This window comes from Bactrocera dorsalis, chromosome 4, assembly GCF_023373825.1.
Source record: "Bactrocera dorsalis isolate Fly_Bdor chromosome 4, ASM2337382v1, whole genome shotgun sequence".
NCBI lineage: Eukaryota > Metazoa > Arthropoda > Insecta > Diptera > Tephritidae > Bactrocera > Bactrocera dorsalis.
Genome location: NC_064306.1, coordinates 4,970,042 through 4,996,021, shown reverse-complemented (window position 1 = coordinate 4,996,021; position 25,980 = coordinate 4,970,042). Strand labels below are relative to the sequence as shown.

At 35.8% G+C, this 25,980-nt stretch overlaps 2 protein-coding genes across 2 annotated transcripts in view; one reads left to right on the top strand and one right to left on the bottom strand.

Annotated features, from left to right (window-relative positions):
• The window catches only part of LOC105232084 (uncharacterized protein CG43867), a 327,570-nt gene that overhangs the window by 298,539 nt on the left and 3,051 nt on the right, over positions 1-25,980 (bottom strand). The gene's annotated exons all lie outside the window — the stretch shown is intronic.
• On the top strand, positions 11,504-16,123 carry LOC109579946 (uncharacterized). Its single transcript, XM_049456475.1, has 3 exons — positions 11,504-12,161; positions 13,199-15,178; positions 15,777-16,123. The coding sequence occupies exons 1-3, from the start codon at positions 12,113-12,115 to the stop codon at positions 15,989-15,991; spliced, it is 2,244 nt and encodes a 747-aa protein (XP_049312432.1). The 5' UTR covers positions 11,504-12,112; the 3' UTR covers positions 15,992-16,123.

Below are 25,980 nucleotides of genomic sequence, written 5' to 3'. Positions count from 1 at the left end.
TTTTATTTGACAAGGTATCTTTACGAAATTCGGCACAGATCATTGTTTAAAGTATCGCTATATTATCCGGGCTTATTGTTCAGATCGTATGACTATAGCATATGGCTACCATACAAACTGATCGATCAAAATCCAGTTATCGTATGGAAAACTTTTTCATTTGTCAAGATATCTTCACGAAATTTGATATGGATCATCATCTAAGGCAACAATGCAATCTCCGGAGAAATTGTTCAGATCAGATAACTATAGCGTATAGCTGCCATACAAGCTAACCGCTCAAACTTAATGTCTTCTCTTTATGCCCTTTTATGCTATAAAAAACTCAGCTTGAAGGGAATTATAGCTTCGGCTAAACCAAAGTTCATGTTTTTTTCTTATTTTTTGTTATTTTTGTTGTTGTTGACGGGTATTACCGCGTAAACGCATCCGTCCGCTCAACAAAATCCGGACATGTGCAAAAGAATAACAGCAGACGGCGGAAAATAACAATAGAAAAATTGTTGCCATGCAAATGTGCAATATAGTTTTATGTGTTGTAGTTGTTGCTGTAGCGCAAATCACTTTGTTGTTATTGCCGGCGCTGTAGCGCTTGTTAAATCGCGCATGAGTGTTTGTTTATGTGTGTGTGTGTTGGTGCGGCACGTTAATGCCAAAGCTACACAATGTTGCCAAAGCAAGAAAAGTAGTAAGCTACAACAAAAACAACAACTTATTGCAACAACAACGCGAAAACGCTAGCAATACACCGGCGTAAATGCAAAAATTGCCTCGAGCGGCGTGTGTGGAAGTTCAAATTGCAGCAGGTGCACGCATGACCCTACGCTGCACAAATACCACAACAACAATAACTACAACAAACATGTATTGTCGGTGTAAAAAGATTGCTGTGGCGTTGTTTTTGTATTTTTTTTTTTGTGATCCCCTACTTTATTGCATACTTCTAGGGGCACCAACTGCAGCAATTGTAGCAATATTTGCTTTCCGTCCCACGAATAACAGCTATAATAACAACAACAATAAAAACAAATACATGTGTATATGTGAGTGTAAATGTGCACAAATTGCAAACGCAATGGCAACGCAGGTGGCTTCGCCAGCACATTCGTTTGCCCGCACACACCGGAGGTTACGCATACGCCACGTACTCTCTGACGCTGCCTAAGCAAGCAAGTACTGCTGCAGCGCGTGTGTGGTGAGATTAATGTTCTAGCTGCAGCTGGCACTTAAAAGGCTAAAAACTCGCTGAAACATGTTTATAAATGTTGTTGTTTTTTTCGCTAGTTTTTATTGCTGATTTGCTATGCTTTCAGTGTGGCAGAAAGTATGAAAAGAAAATGCTGCTCAGCTGCTGATTTTCTAAGCGCAACGCATATGTGGAAAGCTTACGTATTCTCAAATATGTTTTCAGTGCTAATAATTTAAGATTTTCTACTAAATTGTAGCGTTTTTTAGAAAGAATTTAATTTTTGAGAAGGCTGATAGGTGACTAGTGACAGTTGATAGTTAACAGGAGTTTAATGCAAATTTTCTCTTTCTTCTATGCAAATGTTTACTATATTTCAAAGAAACAAATATTTTGGCTAAGAAATCTTGAATTATGAATTATATGTTACGGCTGACAATTGACAGCGGTAAAAGTGAGCACATTTTCAACATAAGGTTTGCTAATTAATAGAAAAGTACGAAAAGTACATTTAACTAATCAAAAATTCAAAAATTTTATGAATAGCACATGACAGCTGACAACTGACAGCAGAAAATATAAGCATATCTTCTATTTAAGGGCTAATAATTCATAGAAAAGTAAGAAAAATGCATTTGACTAACCAAAAAATTTAACTTTTATAAGCAGCACGTGACAGCTGACAGCTGACAACAAAAAATGTAAGCATATTTTTAATTTAAGCGATGATAATTGCTAAAAAAGTATAAAAATTCTTTTGATTAACTAAAAATACAATAACTTTATAAACAGCACGTGACAGCTGACAGTAGAAAATGTAAACACATGCAATGCAAGAGCTGATAATTAACAGTAAAGCACAAAACATGAGTTTCATTAGCCAAAAAAACAATAATTTTATAAATACCACATGACAGCTGACACATGACAGTAGAAAATATAAACATGTTTTCAATTAAAGAGCTGATAGTTAATAGGAAAATACAAAAAATTAGTTTCATTCAAAAAATCGAATAGTTTTATAAACAGCGCACGACAGCAGTAAAATTATAATTAAAAATCTGAACCAAAATCGTATTGCTGCACCCTGTAAACACCATAAAATTGCATTCATGCGTGTATTATCCACAGAATCCGCACGAATGCGAACCTAAACCAGCAAAACGAACGTAACAAAATCAAAACAATAAACAATCAGCTACAACAACAAACATAGTCTGCTATACTTTAACAGCAACAGCAATAACAACAACACAATAGCTATAAGAGCAAGGGTATGGTAAATAAATCGCAATACGCTCTTGTTGCCAGCTGCTAAAGGAAAATTGCACCTAAATACCAGCATAGCTTAGACAATAGCCATGAAACTAACAGCAACAAAAACAACAACATACAACTATAAAGTTTGAAAATTGCAAACATTGCAACGGTTCCTCACTCTCACTCGTGATGGCTTACAATTTGCTCACAGCAATTTTGCATTGCAATTGTAAGACTGCAAATGTAACGGTTTGCCAAAAACAAAAAAAAACAACAAACAATAATGCGTTGCTATGTAGTGGTAGTGTGTTGTCACATTTGCATTGAACGGAAGCGGTGAAAAATTGCCAACAAAAAATGTTTGCGCTTATAATCGATTTTCTTTTTCACAGTGGCGTTGCCAACTACGTCTATTCGATGGCATTGTCAATATTTGCTGGTGTAGTAGCAAAAACGCACAGTGCAAAAATTGCAAAAACGCTAAAAAAGCTCAGCAAAAAAATATCAAAGAAAAGTGATAAAAAAAATGTGTTGAAAGCGAATTTTCGCCGAAATTTCCCCCACAACTCGCAGGTGAGTCTGAAAATGGCAGTTCATTTAAGCGGCGTTGTGTGCGAGTTTTTTTGTTGATTTTATGTTTTCAAAGCAATTTTTTTAACCTTTTTTTTCATTGACTGAGCATTTTTTACCTCATAACCAATTTATTTATTATTAATTAAATTACTTTTTGCAGTTTTTTATATTTTTTAAGGCACGACTTTTGTAAATTTTTTAATTACATTTGCGTTCAATCAATTTTATTTTAGAATAATATTTTTGTATGGTTAAATTGTAAATAAAAAATGCTGTCACTAACATTGATAATAATTAAATTCGCGACAGTGCTTTGTGATTTTAACAGATTTAAAGAAGGGACTTCAGTGCAGTTGTTGGGATAATATTTAAGCACGTAATATGCATTAAACCACAAATTATTTTATAGTATTTAGTAGATTCCCATATTATAATTAAATGTTTGCTATATTTTTAATAAAAACTACCATCAATATTAATAAATTGATGGCACATTTACTTATTTACAAGTAAATTCAAGTGCCGTTTGCGTGACCCCACTTTCAAACAAATTTCCCAAACGGGAAATTTTTTAGATATTCTGTATGCCTTATTATTTTGCTCAATTTAAAGCTCTAAACACAAAAAACTGTTGTTTGAGCAATTCTTCACAAATTACCTTAAAGGGAAATTTAGTATTTTTTTCAAAAAACATGTTTTTTAACAAAAACATTGTACAAAAAACTAATATTGGCTATAGAAGCAATTACAAATAAATTTCCCTTTAAGGGAAATTTATTTTTCTCTAAAAAAAACATGTTTGTTATTAAAACATCATACAAAAACGTGATATTGGCTGGAAAACGCACTTGTAAATAAATTTCCCAAAAGGTTTTTTTTAATTTCTAAAATTTATATTAATTACCATAATATACTACTTTATATAAACATTTTTAGTCATAAAAAACAATAGTATATTTCACTAAGTAGATTATACATATGTATGTACATGCATATATTTTTTTAATTGCAAGTTTACTTTTTAAACATGCATGAAAATTTATATGAAAGTAATGCTTTTTATCTCAGCCAAAGCATCGATTCCTGCTCTTCTTTTAATTTTAACTCAACTACTCTTACTACCTTTATTCATCAACTTTAATTACGCACTTTATTGCACCTTTTCACATCATTGCTTTCTCTCTGTTATTTTTTACTACCTCACCGTTAGCCATGCAACGCTGATTGCATACATTTTATGTATAATTTTCAATTTGCTCGCTTCAATTTTATGCAGTGTAATAAAAGTTGCTCAAAGTTGAATTATTTCCATTTTTATTGCATGTAGTTTCAATTAAAAAGTGAAATGAATTTTGCGTGAAACGCCATGACGACAATGTTGCAGACAATCGAAAAAGCGGGATTCTACTGAATATTTCATTTTTCAACTATTTTATTATTTGAAAATAAAAAATTAGTGTGGTTGGACAATGTAAGTTTTTTAAGCAATTTCTGGCTGTGCACGTTCAAGGGATTGGAGAATAGATAAATCTCTTTTAAGCTTTATTTAGTGGTATATGAAGAAGAAGCATAAATATTGGAACACAACTCAAACAAATACAATGTATGAGTCTAAAGGCAGTGCCTTACTTCTACATAGAAGCAGTGAATGCACCTTAACCCGGCTTACTTTATATTTACTTACTCCAGGTTATCCTCTTGCATGTAAACACAGGCAAATATACTCAAGCGGTAAGCAATTGTTTCAAGGTATTAAGAGATTTACGCAGAATGCATATGAAAACGTAAGTCTACCGACTTTTTATGGCTACGAAAATTAAATCTGCATTTAAATATCTTATACTGACCGGCCCTAAGAAAAATTACCTCAAAAATGAAATTTTTTTTTGCTCTAAAAGTGCATTTATAAACAATTTTTGAACGATTACACATTTCTGAAATAATTTCACTACCTTCATAGAAATATCCCTTAAGGATATTTTTCAAACTCTAACATATTCGAATTCTAAACTACTGCCTTCATAATATGAATGGTAAATTGAAAAATTGTACAAAAAAAAATTATAGAGGGGAAATTGCTGTAAAAATATTTGCAATATTTATGATTACTTACTATTGATTATGTTTTAATTCTTAAAATTAATTTTACAAAAATTTCTCAAAAGGGATATTCTATTTTACGCCCAAAACTTATGCAGTGTCTGAAGTATACGACTTTTCTGTATGGAAAATTGAAAAATTACACGAAAATTTAGTAGAAAAAAAATTTCTCATAAGGGAAATTTAATTATTTTCTAAAAACTATCTGCGCTTATTATAAATATGTGTTGCAGGAAATAATTTAGTTCAAAAAAGCAGTTTCAGACAAATTTCCCAAAAGGGAAATTTTATTTTTTCTTCAAAACATAGTTTTTGAGGCATAAGAATATGAGTACACCATTCCTTTGTACTACTTTAGTCAAATGATAATCAGTTTAATGGCATTTATGCTCTGTAATAAACGGAAACGAACATTTTTGAGTAAATGTTTAGTAAGCAATTAATATCGGATGTTAAATTACAGTAAGCTCTAATACGCAATACTGTAGCCCAACCTTGTTATGTAAGAATTACAATTTAAGTATGTATGTACATTTGTAGGTATGTACATAAGTATGCCTGCAAATATATGCATAACTGTCACACAAGCATAGAATCTATCAAATATAGCTTACGCGTCGACTTAACTGCCAGCAGCTGCTTACGCCGTAAATTAGGCTAACTTTATGGGCTTTGCATGTATTTGTGTATGTATGCATATTTAAATATGCATTTGTTTGCAACAGCAACAATGCGCGCATAAATTTAGCAACAAAATATTTGTAGGCGCCTAATCCTGCGCTACTTACGACGGCATGTTGGAGCAATACGCTACAACTACACTGGATATGCATGTACTTCACGCTCACACACACGCACACATGCACTCTGGCACTCGCTGCGCGCCCTTCATATGACGACGAGGCTGCTTACTATGCAAAATCTACCATTATTACGGCTAATTGCAGTTGACATAGCATAGCTTTAGGGGTAAATTGCACTTACAGCAGCAACAACTTGCAATTTCGGGTAGTAGCTATTTAAGTGTTTCCGCTACGCCTAATTGTATGCTATAAATAATTACATGCAGTGAGCTAAGACGCTGCAGCTGCTACCAGATGACGCTATGCGACGCTCATAGCCGAGTTGATTGCCACAGAAGCCGCTTGAGTGATTGGCATGTGGGAAATATGTCGACGAAGCTTAAGCGCCTAAAAGCATAGCAGCAAATGTGTGTGAAATCGCTGGAAAAGTTTATAGCTTTGGCCTTACAAAAGAGCAGGCGTTTGTATTATGTCAAAATATATGTAAAAAAAAAAGATCAAAATATACTTGAAAATCATATTTGTACGAAATATTTCAATGAAAGCGACGAAATTGAATTTTACAACGTAATAAAATGTCTGCCTGTGCGTATTAATTAGATTGTTGCTGGCGCGCAGTCAGCGTTTTCGCTGTAAATTGACAAATGTTGACAGTTTAAATGTCATTACGCGCAAGTTATGCCAGCGAGCGTGTCTGTCTGACCGGCCGAAAGGGAGCGCGGGTTGCCGGTAGCTTGCTTCTGCGTTTTTTTATGTGCCCAACAGCTGCGGATTTCGACATAAAAATGTTGTAAAATTATTTGAAAATTTTTCATTTGCTTTTTGTTGTGCATAAAAAGCGCATAAATCGCATAGCATATTTATTGGCGTAAAAGCTTTGAGCTAATGCTACAATTGAAAATTATAGAGCAGCGCGTATTTCTTTATAGCAAAGCAACAGCTGTGAATTGTGACATTTCTTGCGAAGCTAATGAATTTAAAAATGTTTGCTAAACGAAATTTTGTTGCCTACATCTTGGCGCAGTACGCATATAAAACTGTTAAGCACCAAACTGAGTGTCGCTGGTGTGTAGCATTACTTAAGTATATTGAGAGGGGAGGAGGCTAGACCCAATTAAAAAGTTGTACGTCAAGTGCAGCGCGCGCACAAAAATGAAAAATTACCGTTACAAAGAAATGTTTACAACAAAATACTCGTCAAGTTATGAAAGCTGTAACTGTGTAGTACAGGAGCAACAACCGCAGCAGCGCAAAATACTTCACAATAGTAAAGCCACAGCAAACAATTCAAATTTTCATGTAGTAAACGCCAAAAAGTATGCATTTAAAAAGCCAACCTGCCATATACAAGTCTATGCACGTCGTATTTGTTGTTATGGTACCACAATTTGCCTTCAATTTTGTTTAAGCTTGTTATTTTTCGACGCGCAAACACTCCTTGCCACTAAACGCTGCTCGACAGCCACACACCCCACCACCCATCCATTATGTGTATGTACATACATATACATATATAGTCCACACTTCGTTCCCCTGCCACATTTTCGCTTGTGCCTGGCAATTGTTGTGGACAAGCAAGTTACACTTGATTTGCTTTGAATTGCTGTGCATTCACATATGCTATCAGGCTTACCACATTGTGTTGCATACTTTTGTGCGCCAAACAATTTTCATACAATTTTTGTATTTTTCATATCAATTTTTATGTTGTTATGCGAAATAAATCAATATTTCTGCATGATTGCCATTGAATAGTCGTAAAAAATCTGTCAACTGCAGTGTCGCTTATAAGCCAAAGAGGGCCGAAAAAAGTGCCTTTTTTCAAGTGTTTGGTAAACCAATTGCAATATAACGGAATATTTTAATGGAATGCATCATTCTCTCATTAAGTTGTGTGGCTTAAATACTTTAAATTTTAAATTTCATTCGCGTGGTTTTGTAATTCTCAAACTATTTATGAATATAAATACATAAGAGTATGTAGCTGTAATTCGATACTATTGTACTCTAAATTAGAGAATTAGTATAGATATTTCATCTTGTACTTTCGAATAGAGATCCAGGTTTGGGGCCTTTGCAGACTGCTTTTGGACTTAGCCGATCATACAGACTATTTTTATTTGTAAATACATATATCTAAGAGTATTACCCCGCTTAATCAGCAATACCTAACCTTACATATCTCATCAATATTTTCAGTTCCATTGTTAGGTGCAGAGCGCGAAGTGTATCCGACAGTGATTATAAATCAACCTATTTCTCAGGAATAACTTTTCAACAAGCTTTCCACTGCCATTGCCCCGAGTAAACCTCTAAGACCACTTTTTTCGATTTTGATACAACTTTTTCTGTCCGGTCTAAATCATAGAAGTCTAAGAACCAATCAGTACTTTTCCTGTCCAGTCGAAACCGTAGAAGTCTAAGAGCTTTCTGATACCAAGGAAAACTATTCCCGACAGAAGTACGACGACCATAATTGAGCCGTACTATTGTAAAATAATAAGAAAAACTGTTGGATGAGAGAAATTTGGATGCAGAAAACACCAAATCCCGTCAGACACACAAACTTTTCTATAAGTTAAAAATATACTATGGAAATTTTCCCAAATTTAATTTGAAAGAACTTAACTTAATCGATCTGAACGAAACGATTCTTCACATTTAAATTCATCACTATAGACCCTTACAACAAAAATTGATTATTTTTAGACCCCTGTTAAATTTTTGAATGATTTAAGAAATGGCTCTAGTTACGAAAAAAACTAAGCACGCCAAAGGTCAGCATTTTTTGTAAATTATTCTATAAAAGTATATCAATGAACCATCCGGAAAAGGCGACTATAAAAGATCTCGAAAGTAGAGAACAATTTAAACCGAAAGAGACGTTCTTTTTCCAAGGAATTTGAAAGCAAGGACCAACTAATACTACTCATCTGAAATTCTAACTCTAAAGTGTCTAGACTAGCGAGTATATAATTTTGTGACACAAAATACCCTCATCGAAGACAGAAAGGATAATTTTAGATGAAAAACTCCAAATATTCGCTTCCATGGATGACTTCTAGCAACTATAAGCATCAGAACTTTGTAAGGGAAAGTGTATGGGGACGAATAGTTCTTACAATTTGAGAAACATGTGACCAGGCAAAAGTTTAGAAGGAAAGCGAGCGAAGGAAGTTCTGAATGATTAAGACGTGTTGTTGGACGAAAACTTGGACACACAACAACCACATACCAAGAAGACTTCGTTCAGAAGCAATGACAATTAACTGACGAGTGAAGTACTCATAACTAGCGTAGCTTAACGGTCTCAAACTCAATTGACGAATGCTTGGAGCAGCATAAATCAAGCAGATCAACGGGATGAAAGTAAAACAAAGCGTATAAATATTTTCTACTCCACTTCGACATTACCGATAACGACACATTTATTTTTCTGCACTTTATAGCAAATCCTCAGCGCGCTTAACGATTGTGCTGCTGCACTAAAGCACTTAAAATGTATTTGCTCAAGAAAGTGCTCAGCTTTTACAGCGCTTAGTTTGTACAAAGGTCCAGTAAATATATTTGCTATGCGCTAGCAGTAAATATATGCATATGTGTGTGTGTCTCGTATGTAATGACACGCGTCTCTGTTTACACGCCGCACTTAATGGTCAACACTCAGTGTTTGATAATGAATTGCACGACATTCATAATTTATAGTTGTTGTCATATTGGTTTTCGTCTGCGCCGAGCGAGCAAACGCTCGACAATAGCGGAAACACTTAGGTACAAGTGTTTAATAGCCCTTGGGCGCTAGGAAAGGGCTCAGAAGTGTGTGCAAGCGCTGAACCTACGTCGTAGCGTTGAGTGTGGGCGTTTGCTCAGAAGGTTTGAGTTTGGGGAAAGGTAAGTTTGTGTTCGTATTCTTCAAGTTTAACTGCATCCGGCAGAAGGGTGAACATATACATAGTATATACTCGTAGAAAGTTCTACACAGCTGTGGTCAAGTGGTCGCTCTAGTGTGGCTGTTGAGCTGATGAGAGATGGCACTGTCACTTGTTATTTTTACACTCTTCACTCAACTAATTGCTCTTATTAATGGTCACTTTTACGTTTGGTGGGCAGTGTCTCAAGCTGCAAGCTAAATATGTTGCAAACCGTTACTGGAATAAAGATTTTGTTGGAAGTACTTGAGCTCGGAGCTTGTAAGATTTTGGGAATTTGTGACATTTATTTGTGTCATTACATCATAAAGTGGTGGTTTGATAGTCCAGTGAAAAAATTCAAGTTTTGACTTGGATACTCGCAGTTATAGTATTTCCACTTTTGAATGAGGGAGTTTCGTAGGACCTCAGACGCTGAGTCACAAAACTTTTCACCGGTTATTCAGCTTCTCAAACACAAGTCACAAACCTTTTAATCAGTTATTCAGCTTTCCAATAAACGTTAGATTCTTAGGAGCTCGGATTCTTCTTGAGTGGATAAGATATAAAAATACCGAAGACTACTGTGAACTCACTGTTTGTTACTGTAAAAGCCATATAAGACCACTATTTATTGTTGTAAAGTCGTATATGAAAATATTTAGAGAAAGGCAAATATTTAGGGAAGGGAAGGCTTTTACCAAAAAACTTTGAATATAGGGTTGCCATATGTAAAACCGGGTATAAATATAAAGAAAAAACATCAGAAAATGGTATGAAAGGAAATCTTTCACTAAAAAGGATTTTTTACATACATATTTTAGAGTATAAGGTTGCCATATGAAAAAAATTATATAGAATATAAAAATGTAAAATAAAAAAATTGTGTAAAGGGAAACTCTTTACTAAAAAGAGATATTTTTTTAATTTTCATTTTAGGGTTGCCATATGTAAAAACGGGTTTAAATTAAAAAAAATAAAAAATGGTATGAACAAAATTTTTTTTACTAAAACAGACTTCATTAGAATGTTTTGAATTTAGGGTTGCCACATGAAAAAAATATAAATTATAAAAAATTTAAAAAATTGTACAAAGGGAAATATTTTCCTAAAAAAACTGCATAACATATTTTTGAGAACAGTGCTGCCACATGTTAAAAATGGTATAAAATAAAAAAATATACATAAAAAAATTTAGAAATTGGAGTAACGTAAATTTGTTTACTTAACAAAAAACTTATTACAAATTTTTGAGTATAGGGTTGCCATATATTTTTATAGATAATATTAAGATAAAATTAAATCGATATTAATATCATTTGAAGTAAATTGCAGAAAAATTCACAAAACGCAAATATATTTAATACAGAGTTGCCACCTATTAAGAAATTTAAGATGGCTTGAAAAAATACTGGATTAACCTAATAATAAGACTATTTGATTTCAATACAAATTTTTATGTTTAAAATTGCCATCTTACAATATTTTTTTCACTTTAATAAATTTCTCATGATCAAAAATACGACATAATTGAACTTCCTGCGCATCCGCTAATTTTAGAAATATTATTCATAAACAGCGCTGAATCTCTGATGCTACCTCACTTTCTAACCGAGTTGTAACTAGCAATCATTCGACCAGGGAAACACCGCTGATTACAACGCCGACATTAGTGAAGCAAAATAGGGCAGAAGCACGGCAAAATGAGACATCTGTCTAACGGTTGAACAATTTTATCAGTTCGTGATGTTAAGTAACAAACGCGCAAGCAAGCAGATAAAATAATTTGTCATTTCGTTAAGATAAAAATGGCAATTGTGAAAAGTGGAAATAATTGGTGATGAAAAACTGATGAAATTTTAGTGATTGCCAACTGCATGGACCTGCTGGATGTATGTACATAATTATTCAGTGCAGAAAAATTATATGAAATAAGTGAAAAAATTATTGAAGCAATATAAGCAGAATACTAAAAGTGTTAAAAAAAAAAGAATTTTAAAATATTGTACTAAAAAATTTATAAAAAAGAAATTATTGAAAAAAACTTATAAAAAAATTTTAAAAACTTGAAATTATAAAAATTGAATTTTTGTTTCAATAAATAATACATTTTGGTAAAAAAAAAATATAAAGATTTAAACAAGTTTTTGATTTAATAAAATACTAAATTTAAAAAAACTCTAAAAAATATAAATATATTAAAAAATTCTGTGCAACGTGTCTAAATTAAAAAAAAAAATTAACTGTTCTTCAACTTTTCGCAAACCGCATGAAGCAGTAAAATGAAATTTCATATATATTTTGTCATTTTACTAATTTTCTTGAAGAAAGGTGAGTCAAAAAATATACCGGCATACTGGAAAACTGAATTTTTGTATTGGCAATCGATATTGGAATGAGATCTTTAAAAAAAATACAAGATATTTTCGTTCACCATTGATAACAGTTATCTTTGCAAAAGATAAGAGATTGTGTGAAGTACAAGAAAAGAAATTCTTTACACTCTGAGGGTATAAATAAAATTATTTTCAATTAGGCAAATTAATGCGAACAAAATATTGTAAAACACAAATGACAGTCCGAGCCAAGGCTCTAATGCGACATTCGAACCAGTTTAGAAGCAATGTCACCTTTTTCCACTTTCTTGGCTTCTTTGCTCAGACTGCGAAAATCAATTGATTCCTAAGTGATTATCCTCGACATAAATACTGAACTTTTCTCTGAAGCAGAAAAATCCACAGACTCCCAAGGCAGTCTCATCAAGTGGGGTATTATCGAGTTTTTAACCCTAGTCAAGCCATTAGATCAGCACCTTCATACTCTTACATGTGATATATGTATATACATATCAGGTTAAGATCTATCACATCTTGCCGTAATGAACCAGCCATACCAGCTCAAAACTCACAGCCCTTCACCGAAGTATACATGTCTCCTAAGTTCTCTTTTTCAAGAACCTCCACGAGAACGGGGTTTCCAAAATTTTCATAAAAAATCTTTGATATCAACCATAATTATGGTATTTTAGATATCTTGAGCATTTACTATTAAACTTGCGAACTCTTCCAAGGATATAAAAAGTTAATAAGCTAACGAATGAAACGACAATTGACATAAAAATTAAAAAAAATTCTCGATCTCTCAGAAATATTGTCATAAACAGATGACCCTTCAGCTCACAAAGAAATTTTTCGTTAAGGATGTTTTCGAAAGCACTTTAAAGAAATCCCAGCTACGGAGAACACTTTTTGCCCTACTAGTATCTCAAGACAAAGATCGAGAGTAAAATACTTAGAGTAACTTTACTTTATACACTAAGCCTTCACTATCTTAGAAAACTCCTCTAAAATCTCATACTTTCTTTACAGCAAATGCTGACTACATTCAGTGCTACGTATGTGAAGATTGCGAGGAAAATGAAGGCGAATTGGTGTCCTGTGCACTTCTTGGAGAGTTACAATTAATAGACCCAACAGTTGAGACCACAGCAGAGACCGCTGCACTCATCAGCTCAACACAGATGACAACCACAGCAATAATAAGCGAAAACATCACTTCAGCCAATTTTGAGAATCTGACCTCAACGACGACAACAGTCACCTCAGCCAATTTCGAAAATGTGATGTCCACTATAGTTGCAGTCCAGGAAAACATAACCACAGTTAGTATACCGAATGCTATTGACTCCATGGAGTCTTATGAGGATATGGAGTGGGAGCGGGAGAGCGCAGAATCGCCAATCTACAACGAGCCTGATAGAGAAACAACGAACAGAACGAGTGGAGAAAAGGAAACTTTCAATGCCACTGCTATTTCTAGCAATGAGACCAGCGAGACAACGGAGGACGGAAGCGCACCGCTGTTACTAGGCACAACGCCAACTTTGACGGTTAATTTGACTTCCACTCTACAACAAAATACTACTGATATGCTCGGACTGAACGTAACTATAAGCGAAACTTTCTTGAACTCAACTACATTTGTCACAACTCCCAATGCTACCTCGGCAGCAGCAACCGGGAGTTTTGAAAGTTTTGAAAACATCACTGGTACAGTCGAAACTACAGATATAGGTCCTCTAAATACTTCGGTAAACGCAAATTCTACAAGTATGGCTACTGAGGTATTGGAACTCAATGGCACAGAGACCTTGATCTCTGAAGAAATTAATGGAACAACACAAATTAACACAACAGCCCAAAATTTTGAAGGTGATACAACAACAATCAATAATACGAACCTTAGTTCTGACAACGTAACGTCAACAGAGATTTTAATATTGGAAAATGAGGCCAATTCTGGAAACGGAACAATTACTACTACGCCAATATTGGCAAATGATACCACGAGTTCTTTGGGGCTGATGGGTACAATACAAAACAATACAACGACCATATTAGAAAATGGAACCTCGAGTTCTATGGAGATTAACGGTACAGCAGGTCTTACTACCGGGACATCGCTACTGGAAAATGGAACCGCGAGTTCTGTGGGACTTAACGGTACAACAACCCTAACTTCTGGCAATGTAACAACTACAGAGTCCATGACCAGTTCCGTAGCTCTTAATGGTACCACAGAAGTTAATGCAACAGCTATAAGTTCGGGAAATATAACGCAAATATTGGAAAGTACTATAGGAATAAATGGAACAGCACAAGAAAGTTCTTCAGCGGTGGATTCTGGGAACCTAACGACAATAGGAAACTCGACATTGGAAAGTGAGTCCATGAATTCTACTTCCACATTAGAGCAAGAAAGTTCTTCAGCGGTGGATTCTGGGAACCTAACGACAATAGGAAACTCGACATTGGAAAGTGAGTCCATGAATTCTACTTCCACATTAGAGCAAGACAACTCTACGGTTCCTGAAATAATGGAACTGGCTGAAAATCTCAACGATACACTGCAAACGCTTTTGACAAATTTGACGGCCACTATAACAGGCAATGAAACAAGCGATGTGATTGAACTTAATGGTACTTCAGCGTCTCAAACAAATGCGACAACAACATCGGCAAATGACAATGCTACATCAACTGTAAATAATGCGCCGAACGAGGCTATCATTTCCGAGGAATACTCAGACGAAGATGATGGTAACAATTATGCCGATTCTGAAGAAGAGTTCCGCAAACGCTCGAAGACTTATCGCTTAAAACTTGGCGCTGAGAAGAACAATCGTAATGCTAAGGAAACAACAATCAACGGCGTCCAGTTCTCCAAACCATTCCTAATTAAACAAACTCCTACGGACTTTTTACTAAACAAATATAGTAAACTAAGGCATGTAGCGGGACTGAAACAAGTGAACATTACCTATAAATGTTACACCGTACGCGTTAAAGGTAAGATTAGTCGATAGATGAACTTTAATGGGAGCAGTATTGCTTTGTTTATATTTTGAAGCGCTCTCTTCACCACTTTTTGGAGTATTGTAAAGAGTTTAAGTGGTTTCAAAATTATGAATTTAAAAATATGAATGAATGCGAATTTTGAAAACTTCTTCATATACATATTTATCTTCTGAACAAACGTTAAACAGTTATCTACGTAATTTTTTTCGTGAACCAGTTCGTAGTTTTGGCAATTCTTGCCTTTTGGAACGACTACATAACTCTTCAGATCGGTTGGGTTCTGTACTTTCTCTGATTGCTCTATCGTAAAACCAGAAATCTGATAGAGCAATCAGAGAAAACACAAAACCCAACTAGCTCTCTTGTGAAATCTTAAATCTTAAACTTAAAACTTATGTTCCACTATCTTTTCGCTAGTGTATCTTTTTAAACGGAGTAGTTTGGGTCAGGAATTCGTCTATCAAACAATTATCAGTCACTAGTTTCAACTTAGGATTGCCACGTTGATATGTCATTCACCACTTTTATCTTAGAGCCCGTCTTTTCATAATATTTTACACACTACCTTATGTTCTTTTCAATATTTCAGGCGAAAATAAAGTGCAAATCAACAAAGGCTGCATCGCAGTGCCTGCCGAACGGACCGCCTGCGAGCTGCTAGCAACAAAATATGGCGAGGACGCGTTGCAGGATTGCCAAGTGTGCTTGGAGGGCAAATGTAATAGTCGAAGCAGCAGCAAAGATTTGAAATTTTCCTTCACGAGTGTTATCTTAACGATTTTAAGCGCTTGGTTACTCAGTTGAGTTTTGAATGGCTGTTCAATCTTTGCTTCAGTTTATTGCAAACAATACACTTTTAACAGTTTAAACGGTATAACCGAAATATATCCGATATTTTTTGCCTTTTCATTGCGATTAAATTAGCACGAAAACTTCCTCGATATTTTGTTTTCATTTTCTCTTGAATCTACGCGTTACTCTTGTCATGCCACTTATTATTACAGATATAGGTTATCTCATTTATAATAATAGCGCTAATGACAGGGTTGCACTCATAAATATTTAGCACCTACAGACTACGGCTGGCAAGCAATAATAACGGGAAGGAAGTGTTTTCACTTGAAAAATGACACTTTCCCTTAATAGATACAAAAGTAAACAAATATTAAGATAAGTAAAGTAAAAGGTGAAAACTTGAAAGGTCACAAGGTCCAAGGTTGTCAAATGAAAAGATAAGGTAACAGCGAACATCTGAAACAGTGATAATCGAGAAGGAAGGAGGCCTTAAAATACCAATTGTGGTGGAATTACCCAAAATAATGGAAAAGGAAGAAAAATATAGCAACAAAATGCAACCCGCGAAAGTTTGTCGTAAAAATAACAGTATCATAGCATCTTAATGCCGACCAACGTGATTGCTAGGGTGTGTTGAGACTCTTGAGTATGCTTATGTAAAGCAATTATGCCTCTCAAGTGCACTGGTTGTTATTGCGACAATTTTACGCTAATGAATTTTGATAATAGGCGGTCAGTGGACAATAATAAGAAAAAATTTAAATGAAAAGCAAAATTAGATAAATGTATAAAAAAATAACGAAAGGATTTACTGTAGTGATGCTTATGCATATGTAAAAATTTTTCAAATTCGACCTTCGGATTGTCTGACCTCGTCGTAACAAAGTCTCCATAAGAGATGAACACTAACGCACAAGTTTTTAATAAAATATCTGCAGACTGGAATGCGCTACAAGTTCTGGGACGTCTATGAATGAACGAAAGAATTTATGAGCATCTTTTGGAATAGAGAAGCATACTGTGAGGTATACTTTTGACTCCATTTTTCTGTCTTAATCGTTCAAACCGTAAGCCCTAAGGCCTAATGGATCTTATGCAGACGTCTTGAACGGATTGGTTACTGGTCCGTTACTATCAATGGAGAGCGTAATAGATCGGTGATAGCAAATTTTTATGACCGCAATTGGAAGAAGTTGATCTTGACAATAGCCGGTTCCAACAAAGCCACACAGCACGTGCAACAACATAATTATTGCTAGAAAAGTTTGCAGATTCGATTATGTCAAGAAATTGTGCCATTGAATGGCCTACAAGAAGTTGTGACTTAACACTATTAGGCTACTTCTGCTGGAGTACTTGAAGTCATTGGTCTGTAGCAATAAACCAGACTCTCTTAAAGCTTTAGAAATCAATATTGACTTGACTATTCATGACAAACGACTTGATTTAGTGGGAACAGTACTCCAATCATATCACTCTTATTGGAAAATTGTGTACAAGGCTACTATAACCCTTAAGGAACCAAAAGTCAGCAAAAATTTAGAAGGTGTAAAGAAACAACAAAAACTAACACCATTGATAGCCACTAAAGACAAAAGAGTCAACCAAATTTTTAAGTAATAAGAAGAAGAAGCAATATCTAAGGCTACTGGACACAGCAGAGACACAAATGCTGCGCAAACCTTAGAAGAAGAAAGCTGCTGCTAGCTCCTTAGGAAGAAAAAGCCTTACTACCAGTTGAAGAGCGCTCTATCCATTAAAGGTTTACTTATTTTTCAACAAAATCTACAAGGGAACTGTTAAACACACCCACAAAGAGTTGAAATATAATTTTATTTTACCAAAAATTCAATTGAAAACACAAAATTTTCGATGAATTTCGAAATAAAGCAATAAAATATAAATTCATATGCGCACTTTTACACTCTACGAGTATTTCACATTATATAACGCATAAACACATAAAAGAGAGCATAAAATTTAATTCACAGCTATTTACAGCCACAACAACAACATGACCAAACAACACTTGTATTGTTAATGAGATTTTACGCCTTTCACACGTGCTTTTAACAACTGTCAAATGCAAAGCCAATAATACAACAACAAAAAAGAAGCAACAACAACAAATCAACAACAACATACATACACTTATATTAAATATGTGTGTTTGCTTGTGTGTTAACAACATTTTTGAAGGCACAAACATTCATGGCTGAATGACTGGCACTCGTTGCTTGGGTGTGTGTGTGTTTATGGTGTGAACAGGTAGTAAAATATGACTTTATATACTCACGCACAAACATATGCTACATACATTAGCTGCACATAAGGTTTAAAAAGGTTGCTTAGAAAGCTTAAGAGCTCCACCGCGCCATATTAACAGCTTATAAGTGTATGTGTGCGTGAGTGCTTGTATGTGTGTGTTTGTGTGGTAAATTGTATAACTGAAAAGCTATTGAAAATAGCGACTAACCGAAAAATCATAAATGTGGCGCATTTATAGCGGCATTTTATTGCACTTGCGCGTTCGCCTGCCGCAACCATGTGCTTACGCCTGTGTGTATGCCACGAAATTTTATTATCACAAATTGAATTAAATCGGAAGCGTGCTACGTATGCATTTGTACGTGTTAGTTATAGTTATTGGAGAAATTCAATCAAAAGCTGGTAGTGGAGAGATTTAATAAGAAATATTACAAAGAGTTGGTGATAGAGAGATGTCTTAAAAGGAAGTGGCGTTAATGGAAAGCAAACATATGAGTACCTTTATGAAATGGAAAATAATATTTTCTCATAAAAAGAGTTTACAGCACACGAAAGCGAAGTGAATACCGAATTTATGCTTTAAAGCTCAATAGTTTAAACATAAAATACGAAAACTGTTATGTGACAAATAGGCTTTGGTTCCAAAAACTCACACCCATCTTTGAATTAAATAATTACAAGTAGAAAAATGTGAGCGGTCATATATAATTACTAGATCTCAAAATTTAAAAAAATACGATTTGTTGCTTTTCAGGTTCCGTAGGCTAAATTATCAATGAAACGGGCTCTAAATCCTTCAGGTTATATAGCAAAATATTTTTCATTTCGGCCCGATACCATATTTATTGCTCCGAGAGGCTTCACTACTCAGTATGGCTTATGTGGACAGAATTTCAGACATGCAACGACTCTGTTAAATATATATAAACCGTTTGTTCATTATCTAACTCTTCATCAGCTTTAATAGTAATCAAAAAGTGAATCCCAAGCTTAAGCTATGGAAAACTAAACCCTAAAAGTCAAATAATTACCCAGGAATTGTACCCTTCGAGATCTTTTATCTGATATTTTTACCGCAAAACTCGATCAGACTAAAATGTTTGAGTAGAAAATCCCCATATCCGTCGTCTAAAAAAGCATCGTAAGTAGGAAATAATATTTTCCAAGGTCCCAAAGGGCATATAGACTTTTGAAACAAGAAGTTTGGATTGAACATCCCCATAACCATCTCGAAAAGTGTCAGCAAAGAGCTTTGAGCAAGACGATTTCTAGTTAAGTAGGAAATAATATTTTCTCAGGGCGGTTATACACTCCATAAAATTATTTAGGTAGTTATAAAGCCTTTTGGCACTCCAGCAATATTTTTTGGTTGAATATCGCCATATCTGTCCACTCGAAAAGCGTTAGTGAAGAGATCAGAGCAAAATGATTTCCAGTTAAGTGCAAAATAGTACCTTTTAAGATCCGCTTTTACTGTCTTGAAAGGAAAGTAGACACTAAAAACTCTTCGACACTTCAAAAAAGCTTGGGTTGAAAATCCACATATCCGTCTTCTTCAAAAGGCATCGGAAGGGAAACAGCCCATTTGCAGTTAAGTATAAATAACTAGCTTTGGCTTCTAGCGACATAAGAACTATCTTTTAATTGGCAGATCTTTATCAGAAGTATAAGATAAATCTGTTCGAGTGGCTAAGAAACGATAGAGGTTATTAGAGGAAATAACTAAAAGTCGAAATAACCTATGATGGAGAAGAAGGCCCTAGTCTCCAGGTTGTTAAAAACTAAAATCCAAAAGACGGACAAGTCAGATAAGCCTCGGTGTAAGTAGAAATAGATTTAAACCTAACCGAGTTACTTTTAACTTTTATTAATATAAGAACTTTCTTTACATACTGAACTTCGAACTTTCCTCTATGCAAATCTCCAAGATATTTCACCAGTTCCGCTTCGAACTTACACTAAGTTTTATTTTTATCTCCAAAGCTTTTAAAAATGGCTCAGCAAATTTAAATAACTTTTCAAATAACACTTTAATGCTTCAATTTATGTTTATAGCCTTACAGATGCAACTAAATCCTGGCAATTTTTATTAAATGATTTTCCCCTAAGTGACTACCTTTGAAAGGCTTCAACTAACAAATTGGCAAACTAAACAAATTTCTCAAAAACACAGCTTAACGCACTTGAAAACCGCTACCCACGCCACTTTAGGCCAACTACTTAAGAGTTCACACACACACATGCATGTAAGGGCAAAGCGTCAGCGCTTCGTTGAGCGTGTGTTGCTTGCCAGCCTGCATGCAATCACATGCTCCATAAAGCGCATGAAGCGTTCCACTTCCTTAGATTTCATCAGCGCAGCGTTGAGGATTTGCTGAGTGCCTGCGCAAGTGTGTGCATGAGTGTTTGTGTATGCGCCTAAAAGTAGGCATTACCCCAACTGCTTAATTTCGCATATTTCTACTTTTTGACTTTTCGGCGACCAACTTTAGTTTTTCACTCATTTTCTCTCCACGCGTTGACAAAATAAAAATATGAAGAAAAGAAAATAAAAATTTTACGAAAAAGTTATGACCAACCTCATACAGAAAACAAACACATACGCAACAAAAGTCGTGCAATTGCAAGTTTACGTGTAAAATGACGAAAAATGCCAGAACTTCCTGGCATATGAAATTTTTTTTAGATTATTTCCTTGTTTTTTGGTGTTGGAAATGAAGCAAAATGAACACGCTTTGCTGAGTTGCGCTTAGAGTGAGTGAATGGTGACGGGTCGCAGGTCAGGTAAACGAAATGTATGTATGCAGCACTTTTAAGACGGAGATAGGCGTAATCTCGAAATTTCATAATTGTGAAATTTTATATTTAAAGGAAAGCATCGATTGAGATGTCAAACACATTAGTTTTGAAATCTAGAAACTACGATAAAATATGCATATCAAATCTAGAAATTCCGGTATTATGGAATGTTATAATTTAATTAAAAAAGTCGACTAAAATCAAGAAAAGCATTGATTTTGAAATCTCGAAAGAAAAATAGAATACTTAAGTGACTTAAATCCTGAAAGGGGTTGCTGATCCCATAAAATGTATACCCAAGGGTCAGTGACCCCAAATGTAAACAAAGGTTCTTGTCTTGGCTATATATAAACAAAAGGGCAATTGACCTCAAATGTAAACAAAGGTTCTTGTCTTGGCTATATATAAACAAAAGGGTCATTGACCTCAAAATGTAAACAAACCGGTCATTGACCCCATAAAATGTAAACAAACCCCAAATTTAAACAACGGTTCTTGTAATGGCTAAATGTAAATAATGGTGGTTGACTTGGCTAAATGTAAACAAAAGGGTCATTGACCTCAAAAAATGTAAACAAAGTGTAAACAAATGTGAATATTTATATATTAGTTAAAATTTATCAAACAATAGGGTACTCATATATAAAGTGAAAGAATGAACGTAATTCTCATTTGATAGTTCCAAAGCTACATGAACTTCATTTTGAGCTTTCACAAAACTATTTGAGAACACTACCACGTTGTTCCCTGTTTGTTTACTTCGCATTTCGACAACTGACTCAATTTTTATCACTTCATAATCGTTTCCACTGCCTACCGACTACAAATTTATGTGCAAATACCCTCAAATTCTAATATAATTGTGTTATATCCTACTTAGGACCAATATTAAATGCAAATATGCCTTCACTAACAGCAACTATTAACTTTTGTACAATAAGTCAACAAATATTTGCTTTCCATCTATTGTTCTGCTATTTGCTTGGTAATTCGTGGAACCCTGTCGGCTTTGTTTCTATGGCTTCGGTTGGGTTGCTAAGCAAATTCTTAGAGTAATCAAACTAAAATTGTGTTAAGCTCACAAAGTGCGTCTGACGCACTGACATTCCTCTGACTAGAGGCTGTAAACAAATCAATTAAATGTAGATATCACATAATGACAGAGACACAAAGCAGTAAATTGCCGTTTACAGTTAAATACTATTTGGGGTTTCAAATGTGGTGAACATGAAGAAATGAGCACAGTATTAAATGTAATTGGAAAACTGTTGTGACCAATTTGTGCCGTGTGAAGGTTAAAGGAAAGAGAGAAGTATGGTTTCGTAAACTGTTGAAAGATCCTTAACTCTAATTACTTATATAGATATATTTAGGCTGATAGAATATATTGCGTAAGAGGACAGTTTAATGCAGCGAAATCTCAGAGCACATTTCTTCATTTTAGTTGCTATTCAAACAGTCGTCAAAGCAAGTTCCTCTTCCCTGGTAACAATATTTCTTATACAAAGTAGTTAGTCAGCCAGCTTCGACAAACTAAAGTAGGTCAAACCACTTGATCAACAGTTTTCTTTATAAGTGTGCCAATTCGTGCAATTCACTGATTTTCTACTTATCCATTTTAGACTTAGAGGACTCGAGGACCAAATAAGAGTCTTCTTAAAGAACATTTTTCAATTCTAGAGCCAAATTCCTGCAAAAACTCGCAAAATATGGAAGAGAAGCTACTTGGAGTAAACTAGATGGCGAAAGATATTTTATTGAAAACCAAAAGAGAGGAAACTTGATCTGGACCTCATGAAATTTCGGAATTATTACGGCATATTGTTTAGCTTTCACCCCATTCAAATGAAGAATTGTTTAGAAAAGCTAAAATGAGCCCCTGAAAATATGTGTTCGACGGCCAAACCATACCTTCCTGTAATTTTGAGTATTACTACTGGAAATATCACAAAAAATGAAAAAGTATTTGCAATCGGCAGCAGCTGGTCTCTAGACGGCTCTCATCAAAAATACAAGCATTTGCTGCTCAAAAGATTAAGCAATCATTGTTATTTTTAAAGAAGTGCAAAAGGTAGGAAAAAGTCAAAAAGGTGTGAAACCTCTTTCAACTTTAGACAATTTTGCCTTAAACTTCCATTACAAGCACAAAGCTTACACGACCTTGGAAATCGGAATCGAAAAGTAGTGCTTTAATAATATAGAAAGTCAGCCAACGAGATGTTCTCAAAGACTGACGTGAGAGCCCTGTTATATTCATACCTACAACACCAACCAATTTCCTTATTTTAAGCTAGCTTAGAAGAAAATAAATAACTGAAATAAAGCAAATTTGTCACCTTTAACTTTTCAGGAGCTGGAGATATTAGGGAAAGCTTATCTTAAGTAAACAATCTTCAAAAGCATAATCTTGCTGCCAGACCGAAATAATTGGATGGGAAGTTCTTTTAAATTAATGAAAAGGGTCAACAATTTGGACGTTTTTTCTAGACCCAAAGAAAAATATAAAAGAATAAGAATAACAGAACACACTTTCCACCTCAACCCGCCTACATCTCCAACCGCCATCTCCCAGAAGATAGCCAATTTAGTGCTGCTTTTATAAACATATGTACCTATGAATGCTTTTAAATTTGCGCCAACAACAAATGTGCCCTTTAATAAGCATAATAATTCTTTCTTTTCGGACATCTTTCACATGCTTTTTTCCACTTTTCGTTATCAATGCATTATTTTTCCTTAGACGCATGGCGGCTACGCTGAAATAGAGTTTATAAAATTTATGTAGTGCAACATTGGCATGAAATTGATATGTGAGTGAGGGCGGAAAAAGGTCAATTCGTGACCCTCACACCACACTGCATAACGGAACTTACTAAATAACATGACAGCGTGGTGAGGGGTTGGTCAGCGGTCTGCGTTTGTGCTTATAAAAACAACGGGAGCTGGTCGGTCGTAAACGCCAAGCGAAGCGGATATTAAAAAGAAATAGTGCAAACGGAAATTATTGGTATTAAACGTTATCTGATGGATTGCTTGGCTGGTTAAACGCTCGCAGGCATAAAATTCTAATAAGACATATGCGTAGAAAGTAGACAACGTATTTGAAGCTGCTGGGAAGCGAATAAGCATTCGGTAAATTGAAAAGTTTTAGATGAGCTATTTAAGACAGACACGAATATTATGCGGCAACCATAACTAACACTACTAAAGGAAGATGAGGAAGAAGTTTTATTTTACTTTCAGTTACTTTAAGGGTTAAGAAGCCAGGAATCTAAACGATTTCACATAAAATGTAATGAATTGAAGCTAAAATCATCTTGAAACTTATTTCAAAAAAAACAAAAACTATTACAGAATTTGAGACAGGAACTCTGAAAAAAGAAGAACCCTTTTTGTCTTTTTATTAACCGTTTCAATGAAGACCGCGCTTTTGTAAATTTTATACTCGACAAACAACTGTTAACTCGGTAGCACTCCTTAAAATTGTTGGAGAACGTTTTCTGCCGCTGCGACAGCACCGTGCCCGGCCAGTGCTTATGTGACTGTCGCGCCGCGATGTCATGTATTTTAACAGTCACATGGTAATTTCGCGAGAAGCTAGCTGCCAGTTGGCGCTATAAAAGAAACGCAGGCACGGTGCCTGGCCAGTGCTTAGGTCACTGTCGCGCCGCGATGTCATGTAGTCTAACAGTCACATGGTGATTTCGCGAGAAGCTGGCTGCCAGTTGGCGCTATAAAAGAAACGCAGGCACTCTGCCTGGCCAGTGCTTCGCTGACTGTCGCGCCGCGATGTAATGTAGTTTAACAGTCACATGGTGATTTCGCGAGAAGCTAGCTGCCAGTTGGCGCTATAAAAGAAACGCAGGCACGGTGCCTGGCCAGTGCTTAGGTCACTGTCCCGCCGCGATGGCATGTAGTTTAACAGTCACATGGTGATTTCGCGGGAAGCTGGCTGCCAGTTGGCAATAGAAAATAAACGCAGGCCCCGTGCATGGCCAGTGCGTCGCTGTCTGTCGCGCCGCGAGGTCATGTAGTGTAACAGTCACCTGGTGATTTCGCGGGAAGCTGGCTGCCAGTTGGCAATATAAAAGAAACGCAGGCACCGTGCCTGGCCAGTGCTTCGCTGGCTGTCGCGCCGCGATGTAATGTAGTTTAACAGTCACATGGTGATTTTGCGGGAAGCTGGCTGCCAGTTGGCGCTATAAAAGAAACGCAGGCATCGTGCCTGGCCAGTGCTACGCTGACTGTCGCGCCGCGAAGTCATGTAGTTTAACAGTCACATGGTGATTTCGCGGGATGCTGGCTGTCAGTTAGCGCTATAAAAGAAACCCAGGCACCGTGCCTGGCCAGTGCTTCGCTGGCTGTCGCGCCGCAATGTCATGTAGTCTAACAGTGGCGAGGTGATTTCGCGAGAAGCTAGCGCTATAAAAGAAACCCAGGCACCGTGCCTGGCCAGTGCTTCGCTGGCTGTCGCGCCGCAATGTCATGTAGTCTAACAGTCAAATGGTGATTTCGCTGGAAGCTGGCTTCCAGTTGGCACTATAAAAGAAACGCAGGCACCGTGCTTGGCCAGTGCTACGCTGACTGTCGCGCCGCGATGTGATGTGATTTAACAGTCACATGGTGATTTCGCGGGAAGCTGGCTGCCAATTGGCGGTATAAAAGAAACGCAGGCATCATGACTGGCCAGTGTTTCGCTGACTGTCGCGCCGCGATGTCATGTAGTTTAGTCACATGGTGATTTCGCGGGAAGCTGGCTGCCAGTTGTCGCTATAAAAGAAACGCAGGCACGGTGCCCGGCCAGTGCTTCGCTGACTGTCGCGCCGCGATGTCATGTAGTTTAGTCACATGGTGATTTCGCGGGAAGCTGGCTGCCAGTTGGCGCTATAAAAGAAAGTCAGGCACCGTGCCTGGCCAGTGCTTCACTGACT